Source organism: Mycteria americana, chromosome 2 (assembly GCF_035582795.1).
Source record: "Mycteria americana isolate JAX WOST 10 ecotype Jacksonville Zoo and Gardens chromosome 2, USCA_MyAme_1.0, whole genome shotgun sequence".
NCBI classification, from domain to species: Eukaryota; Metazoa; Chordata; class Aves; order Ciconiiformes; family Ciconiidae; genus Mycteria; species Mycteria americana.
This window is the reverse complement of record NC_134366.1, coordinates 19,338,288-19,354,834: the sequence shown is the minus strand read 5'-3', so window position 1 is coordinate 19,354,834 and position 16,547 is coordinate 19,338,288. Positions and strand designations below refer to the sequence as shown.

Genomic DNA, 16,547 nt, shown 5'->3' with positions numbered 1-16,547 from the left:
AAACATGGTTAAATGGCAGCACTTGGAATGCAGTGAACTCAAGAGACCTGTACAGCTAGATGCTCTACAGCTATATATTATGTAGGAGCCTCTACACTGAACAGCGTCTGGGTTTTAGGTCTTTAGGGTGGAAAAAAAGTATAAATAATCTTATAGAAAGATTCTGCTGCAGGTTTTTTTTATAGTTAAAGGTCTTTTCAACTCTCCTGTAAGTACATACCAGAACAGCACAGATGATAACTAGATGTATATACCAAACATCAATTTAACTGCTTGAATTATCAATACATTGATGCTTCTTATACTTCATTAGTTCACAGTCCTATTTACATAACAAAGTACATTTGTGTTTAGTAATGTCAATGGTGGTATTTGTTTAATGGGTATTTTTCTTAATGCCAGCCTGCTGATTACCTAAACTTTCAGGGGCTATGAAGAAATACAGCTGTAAAGAAATACTTGGATTGTGCATAACATAGGCATTGCTACTCCAGGATATAAATGACACCCTCCGTACAACTGATTCAAAAATATTTTGCAAAAAAATATGAAGTGCCAAACCTGAAATCCCTAAGCAGCTAGTAGGGGAACTGCTGTATTAACAATGTTACCACGACTGGTGTTTATTGCTTAGTTTAGTTTTTTAATCCCACAATTTTCAAGCCAGCTTCATGACTCTGAGAGATCTGTTATGCACACTTGGAAATGGCAGTTTCCAACCCCAAATCTTTACTACAACCCCAAATCTTTACCTGCACGTTTTCAAGACTGGCACTTCACGTTACACCCAGGTATGCAGAAAGCAGCAATCCTCAGATGTCCTGCCACCTTCTTACTGGTTCACATCACTGCACGTAAGCATAATCCTTTAAGGTTATTTTGGTGATCAGTGCATTCCGAGGAAGGGATAAGTGTATTCTCTAAGTAACTGCTGACACTAGAAGCCATTTTGTAGCATCAATCTTCTCTGCAGTTGTAATTTGGCCCCTGACCTTCTGTGATTTTTTTTTAGAATAACTGTGGAAGGTTTTATATTCCAAATTTTCCAATACCTCTTTTCCTGATACTTTATTAAAAAAAAAAAAAAAAAAAGAGCATTTTTTTAAAATTGAGTTTGAGACATGAGTTCTAATTGGGTCTGACTTAGAACTTTCTTAGACGGAAAACAATGCCTGCAAACCCCTAAAACTTTGCTACCTCAAACCCTGTGAAGTAGAAACAGCTGTGTAATTTCAACACAATACCTTGCATATGTTTGCTTGTAATTTTTTTTCCCCTACTGGATATGAATCAATAAGTGTTAGTTAGGCTATCACCATTCAAAGGCAATACTTCTGTGCTAGATGTGCAGCTCCTGGGTCTAATGACAGGGGCTGATACAATGAAATTTTAGTGAAGAACTGTCAGTTTTCTAAATCACTTCTACTTTCCAGCAATTCCTGCTTTTTGATTACTATAACCCTCACCTGTGCTTATGGGCTTGTTGAGACTGTGGAGATAGTTTTGGAGTGGGAATTTTGAAAATTCTTTTGATTGCAGTTTTAATTGGATTCATTAATTGCCACAGAGCTTTTTAATTATTTTCCTGTTTGTCAAATGTTCTGTATTACACGTGCAGTTAAAAAAGCCTGAAAACCACATTCTGTAAATTTAAAGCAATACAAACATTTCCCTTTAGGAACTGGGTTAGGTCACAGGACATGAAAGAGCTGTTAAATAGTCACAACTTTTCGTCTGCATTGATCTGGGTTGGATGTGAAAGGTTTTGTATCCTATTAACAATCTCCTGAGCTAACCAGCCCCTTAAATGTGATTACAAGGATCACGCATCTAAGACCTTCAAAAGGGGTTACGGAGCTCTTTTGACCAGCTAAAGAAAATATCTGGCAAAGCTCAGGGTTGCTTCAGAGAAATCTATGCATTCAATAAATAACTCATGCTTTTGGGCATGCTTGGTAATTCATTATGGTGGATAGTATTTATGATCAAAGGAATAATAAGCTAGCTGTAGATAAACTATGTGGTGGTTTTCCTAGAGGATATTTACTCAGGTGTCACAGGAAGTATTGTTTCTCTGTAATAAACACCAAAAGGGGAGGAGTTCCTCATATTTGCTCCAGGCTGTGCTCAGGTAAGCAGCCAGAGAGGTCAAAAAGCAGTTCCCCAGAGAGGTAAGTTCTTTAATTCTTATAGTGGTGGTCTCTCTTCTGCTAGTTAAACACGCTTGTTTATTTTCTTAAGTTACCATTTATGTATCTGCTGATCTTTTTGTGCGTCACTTGTTATTTGCATATGTACATAATTAGCCATTAAAAGACCTCCTCAGGGATAGAATAGTATTAAAAGCTCAATTATAAAGAAAAGACAATAGATGAAAAGAGAGAACCTGTGCCTTAGGTCCCACAAGCCCTCCATGGCTGAGCTCTGCCCAACAGCAGGAGGACCTCCCTTTGTAGGGGCGTCCACGGTGTCCAGCGCAGCAGGGTCCCGACTTTATTTGGATGTAGTAAGGACTTTCACAATACAGGAAATAACTTATTAAATAAATTAGAGTCTTAATTTGGTGCCTTAATCACAAGAGCATCTTCTTATCTTTTTGTCATTAGAAGCTTCTAGGAAGGTAAAAGTTTGAATTTATCGGTTCTGAAGTGAGAGAGGTCCATTCTACTTATGTATGCTTCTGGACCATTATATTACAATGAAGAATAAGACTTATTCTATAAGCAGTTGTCTGAAGATGCCCTGAAAGGGTGTCTGTTCACACTGCTTTCACATTTCTCACATGATAATTTAAAAATAGTTTTTAGACTTACACCCACAATATTTCTAATGAAATTAAAAACTATGTTGAAAGGCAAGGAGAGAGTCTGAAACCAATCTAATCGCAATCTGTTAAAAAGATAGTGTAGTATAGATGCTGTCTCGTGGCATTAAGCACAACTTAACCTCATACCAGGTACAACTGGAGATGATCATACTTAATTTATCTTTTAATATATATCTAGACATTGTCAATAGATAACACTTGCCCTTAATTATTTCAAATTTATTTTGGGAGAGAGGGAGCCTATACCCACATTCACTCAGGAACTTTGAAATCTCATCTGGAAGGCTTCCTAGAGAAAAGCAAAGCCATAAACGTTGGGGGAAAAGAGGAGCAAAAGCCAAGGCATGTTGAGATGGAGAAAGAAGAAGAACGTGAAGGAGTGAAATAAAGGGAAAGGAGAAGTGTGGCTAGGCTGCATGACACTGAATGTCACTTAATCACCTCGTGCCTATGTTTTCCAGCACAATCAGCGTCTATTTGACACCTAGATTGTCACTCACTAATGGCTGAAACTCCTTGTTTGTTTGAACGGTGCCTACCTTTATAGGCCTCAGAGGTTGGTTGTGACTTTTGCTGGTTTAAACTAGGATCCTTTCTGCAGCAATGGGTTGTTATCACTTATACACCATTCGGGATCATCTAAATGAAATAGATACTAGTATTGGGGACTTGCACAGACCAGTTCACCTGAATAATTAATGCAGAAGACATGCAGAAGTGTGTACAACACTTCACTCCAAATGGACTCAGATGAGTCACATGATGGATTTTTGCCTTTGAGGCCCCTTTGACAGAAGAGGGAGTGCTCGCAGGGAATTTCAGGCCTTCAGAGCCAAGGGACAGTGACTTCAGCACACAGATATTGAGAAGCAGACAAGGTGGGCAGCAGGGATTTTGTTTTCAGACAGCACTGCTGTGAGTGGAAGGGGACATATGAACCGGTCACTGAAGTTATTCTCTTTTCTGGCTCCTAAGACTCTGTCTAAGCATTTCTCAGCTCCTTGCTCCAGGCCTCAGGTGCAAGCCAGCTCTGTCTGGGAAGAGAGGTGTGAGTGTGCACCATCCCTTTTTTGTACCTAGCTTTCCACTGAGAGGCTTTTAGCCCTTTTTCATGGTGTACTCTGGTCAAGCTTCTGCATGTGACCTGCCATCCAGCCAGACACACAGGCTAAAGGCAGTGGGTGCTAGGTACTCATAAGCTCTCATTGATTTTAGTTGTGCTTTGCTCGGGGCAGGGGAAGCTTTCAGAAATGCTGCTCGTGTAGCAATTCAAGCCTAAAAGATATGGACGTTTTTACAACTGAGGCCCTATTCTGCTAGTGCTTCCAACCCCAATTAGTGAAATGGGATTATAAAACTAGGAAGCGCATTTTGTATTTTTATAGGGTCTCAACCAGGGGAGGAGGAAAGGTTATGAAGGGACAGAAGGGACAGAGCAGCCAGCAATGAAAGGAGTTAATAAAGACTATATGGCACCTTAAATTTTCCCTCATAAATTCCTATGTGCATAATGCTGCACACAGTCTAAAAATGTTAACAATTTTTATACAGTAAAGAAGTAGTGCTTTGATGAAGGGAATTAAGGAGGCCTCTTGTTCTTACAAATACCTGTCTCATGGCTGTTTAGCTTTGGGGTTTAAGAATATAGAAGTTTCTATTGATCACTTTCCCAGAGTGAGGAATTTTAGAAGGCTTCTTGTCCATGTGATTTCTTTGGTGTCTGGGATGGGAGAAGCAGCCTTTCCCATCATGGATATATTCACATGGAAAGGCCATCCATGAACTCCCTGGTCTCTACTTTGCTTTTGTGAAAGACATAGAACATAGATAGCTCTGAAACATCTCCCCTACTGTCAGACCTGTCTGAAAACAAAAACCAGGTTCAAATGTTATTAGAAAAATGGAAGGAGACAAACTCAATGCAACAGCAGAATTCTCCGATGGAGGCACACAGTCCCTGGCGCTGATTAAGTTTGGCTGCTTCTTTGCAGTGGATGTGGCAGGGGTCCTCCAAAGAAAACCTAAGAAGTGTAATTAAAGACTGGCTCATTATCGCATAGGAGCTCTACTGATAAAAATAATCCATTTCCCAACTTTTGAGTACTTTGTCTTGCAACTTCACCCTGCTATCATGTATTATACTTATGTTGAGCTGCCACTGTGTAGTGACCTCTCTGCAACGGGTAATAACGTGAGCTCTGTGCACGCACCAGATCTCAATTATTTTTAGCGGTCCAGGTAAGTCCATTAGGTTTACGCAGGGCAGCGCGGCCATCGGCAGCCCCCGGGCCACGATTCGCAGCTCTCCCGTACTAAGTCCGCAGCCTCCCCGGAGGCTCCGTAGCCGACAGGGCCGGCGTAATCCCCTGCTGGGTGGATCGGGCCCCGGAGGCTGCGACCCGGCTCTGGACGCGGCCGGCCCGCGGCCCCAGCTTGGTTCGGCCCATCCGGGCCGGGGCGGCTCGGTTGCACGCTCAGCAGCCGCCCGTTCCCCCGCCGGGCGGGGAGGCCGGGCCGCCCCGGCGCCCCCCGCCGCGCCCTGCCCGGGGCGGGCCAAGCCCTCCCGGCTTTGCCGGCGCTCACGGGGGATTAGCGGGGCAAACCGCTCATCCGCCGCTGACCCCGAGGCGGGACTGCGGCCGGGCCGGGCCCGTCCGGAGGAGGAGGACGAATCCGAGACACGGTCGCCGGAGGTGGCGCGGCCCCAGCCCCCTCGGCGGGGCTGGCTCTGCGGGGACCGGAGGTTTCGCTGCGGGTAATCCCCGGCCCGGGAGCGGCGGGCAGGGCAGGAGGGGAGGTTCACGGGGCCGGTGACTGACTGGCGGCGCCGCCGCTGCCGCTGTGTAACCGCGCTCCCCAGGGAGCTGCCGCGGCGGGAGCCTCGCTGCCCGGCGACCCCGCCCCGCCAAGGGGCTTCGGGGCGGCCCGCCCCCACGGCCGACATGGCGGACCGGCCCTCCGAGGGTGGCGCGGCAGACGGGACGGGCTGGGACGGTGCCTCCCAGCGCCGCCGCCGGCAGCCGCCGTGTGGGGACGGGCGCTCCAGGCAGCTGCGGGGCGGGCAGGCGTGGCCGGGGTGCGCGGCTTGCGAGCGGGGCTGCTCGGGGCCGGGGAGATCTCGGCCCCGGGGGGCGTGTGGAGGGTGCGGGCTGGCGCTGGCACTGTCCCCTGGGCTCTGCCGTTCAGGCCCCCGGGTGAATCCTGCTTGTTCCTACTTTTTTTTTTTTTTTTTTCTGTGAGTGAGTTTCTGGGTAAGGAAAGTATTCAGGAGAGATGTCTGGACGGCTTCGTGCTTGTGGTGAAACCAGTCAGGGCACCGAGGCTGGCTACAGGTGCTCGCAGAGCAGGGCAAGTGCTGCCCACCCGAGTGACGTGCACGCCTGTAGCGTGACCGTGGACCTCAGCAAGACACGGGTGAAATCTTACTGGTGCCCACAACTTCCCAATATACACTCACACCCCATAACTTCTTGCCTGCTAATGTTAAGTGCTAGCAAATTTGGTGGTAGTCTGTAATGCCTTCCTTATCTTGCTATCAAATGACTATATCACCTTAATTTCAAGCCCTGCCAAAGCTCACTGATACAGCTGCTAAATTAATTTTGAGTTGCCACTCTACTGCTGTTAGAAGTTCTGAGAAATAGGGAGTGAGATGGCACCATATTGATTTTATGGCCTTATAAAGTTTTACTGTGTTAAAATAGGAAAATCAAGTGATGCTTTAGCCTTGAAAGCTAAGTTCTTTGCTAATATATTGATCTAGTGCATAGTCATTGAAAAATTATTCTCATCACTTGCAATGCCTCTCTTCTGGGAGCCACAAAATGAGCTGGATGTGATTCATTTCATGGATTGCTAATGTCAGTTCATTACTTCTGGTGGCACAAGGTCCAAATACAATTTGATAATGACACCATTCCCCCTTCTGTTATTAATCTTGTTTTCATGATTGTAATGCCCATGCATAAATATTTTCTCTTGGATGACAATTGCCACAAAAATCTTTGGCTCTCATTTGTAGTCAAAATATCAGAGCTTTTAGAATTGACTACAATAACTAAATGTAGCATTTTGTTTCCATATTCTTTTCATACCCTCTTCCTATAAGTAAAGGTTGGCTTCAAAAAAATTGGGATCCTGTACTGATGTCGTGTTTGAGCTCTGAAGGATTGTCATCCAGAGGGCAGCCCGTATGCATGAGATTAAATTGAATGCTTACAGCCCTTGCTGATTCTGTAACCTGTTGCTTAAAAAAATCCTCCTCCCAATGGAGTTTCCTGAGAACTGTAAACCTCAGCATGCAGTAGGACTTCTACTGTTGCGGGACATGGGGGGGAACGGAAGAAAACCAAGGTGGAATCTAACACTGATGTAGATCTCTTCCAGCAGCGCCCTCTGAGAACATTCAGAGAGTGAAGAGCTGGAGCCTCCTGTGAGTGGGGCTGGCCAGTTCAGTCTGCAGCAAGTCAAAATGTCAAGATCAGCTGAATAATAATCAGCAGATGAAATGTCAGTGTGGACACCCAATATGCATTTATCAATAGAAGGAGATCAGGTACCGATACCACACAGTACTGTTTCTCTACTGCATGTAGAAGTTTTACAAAGGTCAAGGAGTCCAGAGGCATCAAGTTTCTCTGAAAGCTGTCTTGCTTTGTTGGGAAAGTTGTCGCCGGATAACAGTCCGCAAAGAGGAAAAGTGGTTTTAGAAACAGAAGAAGCAGTTACCCAGCCCTTTGGAGAGTGAACACTAAAAAGTGCCCTCAAAAATGGATCAATTTTTTCCTTGAGCAGCCCTAAGATTAACATATATACTTTGAATTGTGCCCAGCAAATACATTGTCTGAGATTAAGCTAAATTTATCACCACTCCTTGCCTCCAAATGCTTTAAAGTAACCATTTGTTTCTGCATTTACATTAATTCAGGGTTCGGTTGTTGGGTTCAAAGTTTGCTTGGCAATGTCATTGCATGGTTCTTGCCTTTTCTGTGCATCATCAGACAGTGTCCAAGTTGCCTGTCAACTTCAGGTGATGAGATGTGGCTGGCTTGCAGTTTCCCTGACTGTAGCATGGAGCTGATACTCATTTTGTCGGTTGTCAAGCTGTAACTCTTTGTTTCCAGCAGTTAAGTAGGATAGCATTAATTTCACCTACCATGCCTACATCTGAAGCTATATAACTGGGTTCCTGTTGTAGTCAATGGAAACTTAGCCAGTATAATCAATAGAGTCTCGAGAGCAAGTCTTCTTATGCTAAGGTAGATGCTAACCAGGTCAGGTAAATGAATTTTTGATTGCTTTGACTGACTAAAATGGGATTATAGTATCTAGCTTAGGTTCCAATAGGTATATTGTACACATATCAAGTTAGGTGAATCCCAGCTCTTTTGTCTTTCTTACTAGTGTAAGCACACAACAGTGAAAGAAGTGGACTGACTGCTAGAGAAGGTTGTTGATTTTTATTCTTCATCTACCATAGCTGGAGCTAAAGAGGTTTTTTTTTTCCTCTGGAAAATTTCTTGCAGATGGGAAAGACAATTTTTCAGTTCTGGGAAAACACTGGGGGATGTATAGAGTGGAAAGTAGTAAGCAAACTGATGTGCAATCAAAGGGGATAATTCAGATAGAGACATGGATAGTACAAAGATTATGTAATCATGCAAAATTATTTTGTTGTTGTTGTTTTAGAGTGAAATTATAATGTTAAGTGTATTCAGCTTTTGACAAATTAAGTAAGAAAACCAGTTGTGTTCTAAACGCTTGTTTTTAACTAATTGCCAAACTAGATAATCTGCTCACACTGAGCTTAGGTTTGACTGTAGTTCCCATTCAGATGTAGGTTGTATCATCATCAAAATCAGAGGCCAAATATCCCCCAGAATTAAGTGGGGGTGGTATTGGAATTTCTAGAGCAAAACTTATTCTTTGAATGATGGATGAGATGGTATGCTGCATAAATGGCTCATTACAGCTACATTTATACTAACTCAGGATCTGAGCTGCAATCCATGTTCATGGTTGAACAATCAAATTATTTGGACATTTATCCAGAAAGTGCTAGGTGTTAGTATGATGAATGGCACATTGTAGCCTCATGCTCTTGGCTTGTCTTAAGAATTCCATGCAGCAACCTTTAACTTTCTTATTAAGTACTTTTCAGTGTGGCATAAACTCATGAAATAAAAGGAAATGTGTTGTGGGATTTTATTGTTCTATTGCATTAAGTATTTCAAGGCCCCACTGTGCCTTATGATCAGTACCAGACCAAAGAGCTTATAAACTAGATATTGGATAAAGGCATCAGGTGGCAAAAAAGTGAGGTGAGAAGGGCTTTTTCTTTGATAAAACGAGCCTCAGTAGTCTCTGCATGAACATTGCCTGCAATTTCTTTTTCTTTCTTTGTCCTTTTTTTTTGGGGGGGGGGGTGTGTGTGATTATTTTTATGGCATCCATTGGGCAAGAGGTTTAAGTTTCAGAATCTGAAGGAGTGCAAGTGTCACCTCCACAGAGGTAACAGACCCAGTAGGCAATGTAAGCTAGTGTTGCTGGCTCCTGACATCCACCTCCCATGACACATGTGAAGATGTTTGGCAAATTAGAGGTTAGGATATATGCAGGAGCTTTCTGGTTAAATACAAGTAGTATTTGCAATGGGAAAGGGGAAGTGATGTGGACAAATAAAACAAAAGAGATCGAAGAAGAGCTCAGTAGCTCTGTTTTGAACTGAATGAGTGAAGTCGTGGTTCTAATTTTCAAGACCAGAAGATTGGGTAGCCAGGAGACAAGATCCTGATGGAACCTAAAGGCTGGATTCATTTTAGTCATATATGAATAGGTATCTGCTTTGCTAATCATGTAGGCTCCCTTTATGGAGAAGGATGAATGACATGAGGCAAGGTGCCCCTCTTGTTTTATCAGCACCTTATGGAGGAAATGGATATGCTTTCATCCAAGCGAGATGGCGATCCATTCAGAAACTATTGGGGGGGGGGGAGGTTTAGCAAGAAGTTGCAAACTTAGGTGGTATGAAATAGTAGTAAAAATACTGGATTAACATGTAATATTCTATGTAAAATTCAGGCTCCATTGTGCTTGCAACCCAGCCTGCAGAAGCAAAACCTATTGCTTTCTCCCACTTGACTCTATTAATAGTCTGTAACATTCTATGTCCTTGACCATAAAGCCCTCAACAGTGCAATTGGTATATGTCTTAAGTTTTGGCTGTGATAAATGTGCTTCATTGAATTGCCTTTGCAGCAATCAGTCCAGAGGAGATAGACTGTGTTCCTCATGAGGCTGCCCCTTCCCTTCCCCTTCCCTGTCCAAACTAGCTACTGAAAATGATGGAGAATGTAGTCAATGCTGAACAGAGTATCTCTGGATATCTCTAGAACATGGCCTGAGGTCTGCTGCATATAGGGTGTGTATGTTTGATGTGACCTAGGAAGCGAAAAAGCACTGGCTCATAAGAATTCTCACCCAATTTATTCTTATAACTGTGACAGCCAGATCACTGACCAGATCCCCCCTCTTAGAGGGGAAAAAAAGCCCCCACAAACCAAAAAACCCAACCACATTGGCTTCTTGTCTTGGAAGTCCAAAATTATTTTTTCCCACCACAAATACCCTGAATTTAATCACTGCAAGTGTCACAGTCTGTTTGGATCTCTTGCCTTTATAGGACAACACATTCTGCAATATAAACTTTATTTCATGAGCTCATTAAGAAATACAGCAAACAAACACAACAAAGAGGGGATCAATCCCCTTTTGCCCAGATTAGTCTATCGCATGAATTCACTCATTCACCATTCATGTCCTAAGGTTTCATAACTTAGAACCCATAACTCTTAATTCAGGTGCCTGCAAGCAAGAAAAAAAATTTAGTTACCTAGCTGAGGGTGAAAGTGCTCATCCTTCCTCCTTTGTTACCATGCGGGCATCCCCTCTATCACACCAGGAAGCAGGAAAGCCTCCACTGCTGTTGGATCCACTTCTAAAGCTTTTTGGGTAAGCTGATGCTTTATACCTTCCAGCTTGAAGCTTTGGCCTATACCATTTACCTAAGTTAGCAGATTCTGAGGAGACTACCAGACAAAAGATAATGGCTGCAGGAGACAGCATTTGCAGGTGATAACGGTGCATAATGGCCCTTCAGCTCTTTCTGGCCACCTGTCCTGCCTACCTGGTGCTCTCCTTTGACCTAATGGTGCTGCTCCCAGCATACTTCAGGCCTTAGCAGGAGCTGGGTTAGCCAAAATCTGAGCAGAAGTTGAGTGAACAGTCACGCTGAGCACCCCAGAAGTATTTTAAAGGGTTTTTATAGAGGTTCAAGGGTACATTCCTAACTCCGAAGTTTGGAGCAAGTTGTAAGTTGTGTTTTTTTAAAGTAAATTTTAAATGGTGAGGGGTATGGTAAATTACCCAGTTGCTTGGGCATTCAGACATATTCCAGAGACAGTCCAATTTATTGCTGAAATATGAAGTTAAATCATTATCAGCTTTCTCAGCTTCACTGAGATGTAATAAAACATTATTCATCACCCAGAACAGGACACTTGAAATTGTTCTATTTAATATATTTTTAATAATAGAAGTGGAAGCTAAACAATTTATCTGCAGGGGCTTGTTCTTAAACATGGTGGAAGTGAGGAAATATGGTGTTCATTATAACTTATTCAAGTTATGATTTTGAAGCTGTAAATCAAAAGACAAAGGATTAGGGTGAATAATTCTTTCTGGAATAGCACTCTTAAATTATTGAACTAAGTATGACAGCTATTGAATGTGTTATTGTTAAGTATATGGTGACTTTTCTTAAGACAAGATGATGTGCAACCAGTGTGATTTGCAGAGGAAAATGCAAGCGTATGATGGTGTCTCTAGCACTCTTCTCTGGTAACCAGACAGCACCTGCAGGGTCATGTTTCTTCAGCCCTTTAACAGGTCTCCGTGTACCAGTCTTCGCAGACAAATAAGCAATTGGTGCTGGGAGTCAAATGAATTTCAGCTGTATTCTGTTAATGTATAGGAAGTTAATGAAGCCTGGGAAGCTGTCTGAAGCTGCAGGTTTTGATGTACATGGGTTTTCTTAGAATGTTTTACTTGCTGTAAAACCTCTGTGCAGAGGGGTGGACCTTTGCTTAAGGGTCAAGGTATCGGAGTTCCCTGCATGGCTCTGGCATGGGCTAAATATGCGAAGCTGGTCTTTGCATTCCTGCATCTTAAGTACTTGTCTTTGAAGGTGAGGAAATGAGTCTTCCTGTCTTCAACATCTGCATATCTCCTACTGTAAGCTGCCTGGGTCAGAGGCTCTTACTGTGTATTCTTGTAATGTGGGACATAGCAGGCTGTAGATTTTGATGGAAAACTACATATTCTGGTAGGCAGTCTCCAATATGGTTTGGACATCTTGGTTCTTATGAAGACATCTCGGCCCATTGATAGCTCTCTGCTTTTTTTTCCTCCCAAAAAATCACTAGTTATGGATTGAGTATCCAGTAAAACTTTAAACAAATAGTTAACCTCAATTCTAAAAACTAAAGCTCAGAGAGAGAAATTTTGAAATTCCATCACTGTTGAATGCCTCAAAGCATAGGTTTGGGATGATGAATCCTAATCCCTTTATCATCCCCAAATTGGTTATATTTTGTGTAGCCCCAATTATGAGCTAATTACAAAGCATTTATATATACATATAAAGTGATTTAAAAAAAACCCCAGAACGATTGTATTTGAGCGCTATTTTATAGGCAAAAGAAAAAGAAAGTTAAAAAAAAAATTGTAACTCGTTTGTTTTCATTTTCTGGGGAAGAGATGGCTTTGCCTGGAAGTGGTGAAGCTCCCAAGGCACGGATAAATACTAGGCATGAGGTGGAAAGGTAATGCCTTAGAGAGAGACTGCAGTCAATGTCCTGGCTGAGTTGTGTCTGTATGAATCCCACGGGGAGGGTTGGACAGAGGGAAAAAGCAAATTTTGAATCTGGAATGGAAATTTGAGGATTTACGTATTACAGCTACATGTCTCTGGATGTTGATCCTCTATCTTTACTTTGACCTTAACCTGGATTTGCGTTAAGGGAGATTTCATTGTAGCAGATAAAATTGGATCATTTTGTTCCCACAGCCCATGAAATCAAGGTGCTGGGCCAGTACTGGTTGCAGTCCTTGGTACGCAACAGACTGTTGCAGGTTTCCTGGTGTTAAGAGGATATTTCACTTTGCTGCATGAGTGGGTATAGAAGTTGGTAATGGTCATGTATATATTAAAAAAAGGGGGAGGGGGTAGGAGAGAGAGAAGAAAACCCCATCTTCTCACTCATCAGTGAGCTAATCAGCCAAGAGTAGAATGATGGGAAGAATCCCGAGCCCTGTGTTCCCCACACGAGCTTGTAGTATGCAGCAGAAAATTAGTCTGAACGCGTGTGATGTGCCAGTATGCGTATCAGATAATTGAAAGAGCTGATACAATGTATGTTTGTATAGCAGTCTATTTCAGTTGCTTCTAGTTGGTATATATACTGTGTGTGTAGTGGATATACATGCTGCATGTGTAGTGGGATATACATGGGTATATGATAAGCAGATGAATAAAGACAGCATGGCTAGTATGCTGGAAGCCACGGATGAAACTGAAATCGAAGCCATTCTCTTCATTGTCAAAAAAAGTAGTATGGTATCATGGTGCAATTTCTGTCACTGGAGTAATATCTCATAAAATGTTTTATGTGTGTAGATTTGTGCTGTTGACATAAAAAATTCAAGAATAATTACATTGCTGTCTGTTTATAAAGTATTATATAAAAATTTAAAAAATGCATATATGAACATGACTCTCCAAACCTGGCTCGTTTACTGCATATTGTGCTCAGGAAGGACTTAAGCCCTCAGTAGCTGGCTCACTTATTTATTGCTTGCTTACTTAGTACGGGCTTCAGTCTGTCCTCTTCCCTGCCTCTTCTCTTTTTCAGTCTTGGCTCTACAGTTAAGAATATGAGAATGTAATTTTTAACACATTTCTACTTAGTTTGTGGCTGTTTTTAACAACGGGTAAAGGTGGGGTTTCTGTTTTGTTGTTGTTTGTCAGGGAGGGGGTGTATGCTTTGTTTTTACCACTGTAGCTGCTGGATAGTTAGTCACTGTGAAGGCATGTATAAGTGAATTGTAGCCATCATTGACATAGGGCATAGGTGTAACCTGGTCAGTGATGGATACGATTCCATCATTGTAAAAGGTGTTTCCTTTACAGTATGTAAAACAGTTGTTAATGAATGTACATCAGTAAACACCCTTTCCATGACTGTGAATGCTTGGCTGTCCGAAGACCATAATATTGTGAAAAGGTCTGCCACTTCGATCTGCTTGGCCTTATGAGATCTATATAAAAATTCAAATGGTAAGAGTAGGATTATAAAACTGACCGTTTGCTGTAAAAGTTTGAACAAACCTAGTGCTACTATTTAACATGTTTTGTTTTGTGGTTTTTTTTCCTCTTCTTGCCTGATTCTTGGTAATGGAGCCAAATTCTTTTGGATTTTATGAACTTGACTCTCAGGCCCTGCCCCTCAAAAAATCCCAGAGTGACATTATAGTTTCATTGAAGTGCATGAGAAAGCTTCTACTGACTTCACTCTAGCCTGAAATTAGTTCAAATTATTATTTGAATTTCCCTTCATTTGATATTGGGTTGACTGCACATACCTGTATTGAAGTGCAGCATTGCTTGTTCATTATGCTTTCAGTGCATGCCCACTACATGCAAAAACATTTCTGGTGTTTGAGACTGGAATGTGTATTTCTCTTCACATTTGTAGGAAACCAATTGCTATTAACCGTTTGTTGAATGAATTGAAATCTCTTTTTCCTAGGTGCCATCATTTGAGATGCTTCCGTTGACTGGGAAAACAATAATATTTGATAGCTTTCCTGATCCTTCAGATACCTGGGAAATAATTGAGACTATTGGCAAAGGAACATATGGAAAAGTTTTCAAGGTGTTAAATAAGCAAAATGGCAGCAAAGCAGCAGTCAAAATTTTGGATCCTGTTCATGTAAGCTACTTAAATTACTTGGTTTGTGCTTATTTAATTGTAAGTGAATTTATGTAGTCTTTTTTCCTTTAATCTTTGTCGATCATTTGCATTAGAAGTGATAGTGAAATACTGCTTCAACCTGCTAAGTATCAGGCTAGCTACCAATGCATTTTTTGTATCATAAGTGATCTTGGAAGTGGTTGCATATTGTAGAAGTCAGAAGTATACCTAAACTTTGTTACTTTTACTTTTGGGTTCCCCCTTGTTTATCTCTCACTTTCAGAAGCAGAGCTGATTATTTTCCTTTTCAGTACCCAGAGTCCTAGCTTCTTCTATTTTTACTGTTGCTCCCTTTCCTTTTTTTTTTTTACGTACTAGCCAGTAAGAACATTACGTACTTTTAAGTACTTTAGATGTACCTGCAAGCATCTATTTTGAGTACATGCTTTTAGCTGAGTTACATGCTATGAGTGATACTTTAAAAATAAAATAGCATACTTTATTTTTATTGTTATTGTTGTTTCTGCGTTTTCAGAATGTGCCAAAATACGTAGATATCACAGAGGGATCCATCTTTTCAAATGGAAAATACAAGGGCAATAGCTCCTATGCACAAAGCACCAGGTGACTGGGAGGTGGAATTATTATGTTATAGAGTATGGTTTTGTTCTCAGTAACTGACATTTGTTGGGTGGCAGATTAATGCTCAAAGGGTAAAGGAGAACATTAGTCTGGTTTGTAAAGGCATACCCCATTAACTGCATTGGTGCTGCATGTGGCTTGGGATTTTCCTTGAGAACAGTAACCCGCAAAAGATGGACAAGGAGCTGTTCCTGTTTCAGGTGGTCCCTTTAAGCTCATCTTTTGCACTCCTAGTATAGGGTTGTGAGGCATGTGCTTCCATTGCAGGACCTCTGAGCAGGAAGGGAAGAGCACGTCATGCCACGTGAGATGCTGCAGGTGTGGAGCTGCACAGCCACACAGGGCTCTGTCTACCCCTGCGTATCACACAGGGTCAAATTATGATCCCATGGCCCATAAGTCCATGAAATGTGTTTGTGAAAACATAGCATCTTGCATTATCTTTCTTGTGTTTCTTGTTGATCTACTTTTTATTTCAGCATGCTTTCAAAGCAACAAAAGGAGGCTCATGTCGATTCAATATCACGTACCTCTCCCAAAGTAAACATGATTTGCAGTCAAGCGATAAGGATCTTGATGAATTAAAATGCATTAGAAACTCTATTTTTGACTCTGTTGCTTTCTGTAAACAAGGTTCTTGTGCTTACAGTGAATAAGCAGGACTTTCTTGCAGTTGGTGCTCATCTAAATGTCTGTACGGCAGGAAATGCTTCTGCTTTCATCTATTTCACAAGTGTTCGGGAATGATTCTTAGGTGGCAGCTGGCTATGGCAGGGATTACTGAAGGCATTGGGGAAACTTTCAATGTTGTGTACACTTTGGAGGTTGTAGGAAAAGGATAAAGAATGATGACAGGAAGAAAGAAGAGGTAGTAAAGCTGCTGCTAGAGGAAAGAGAAATAGATTAAGTAGGAGATAAGGCAGTAGAATGTAAAGAAGACAGAAGAAGTACAATGGATAAAGATGCAACATAAGAAATTGAAGAACGGAAAAGGTATAACTGATGAAAACAGATTCCTTATTTTCATGAAAAAATGGAAGTCAGTA

At 41.9% G+C, this 16,547-nt stretch overlaps 1 protein-coding gene across 2 annotated transcripts in view; it reads left to right on the top strand.

Moving 5' to 3' along the window:
- The first annotated feature begins 14,709 nt into the window (after nucleotides 1–14,709).
- MYO3A (myosin IIIA) overlaps nucleotides 14,710–16,547 on the top strand; it is a 117,581-nt gene continuing 115,743 nt past the window's right edge. For both annotated transcript variants that reach the window (XM_075495516.1, XM_075495515.1), the window contains exon 1: nucleotides 14,710–14,877. In XM_075495516.1, coding sequence (XP_075351631.1) covers nucleotides 14,710–14,877 — 168 coding nt within the window. The remainder of the gene's footprint in view (nucleotides 14,878–16,547) is intronic.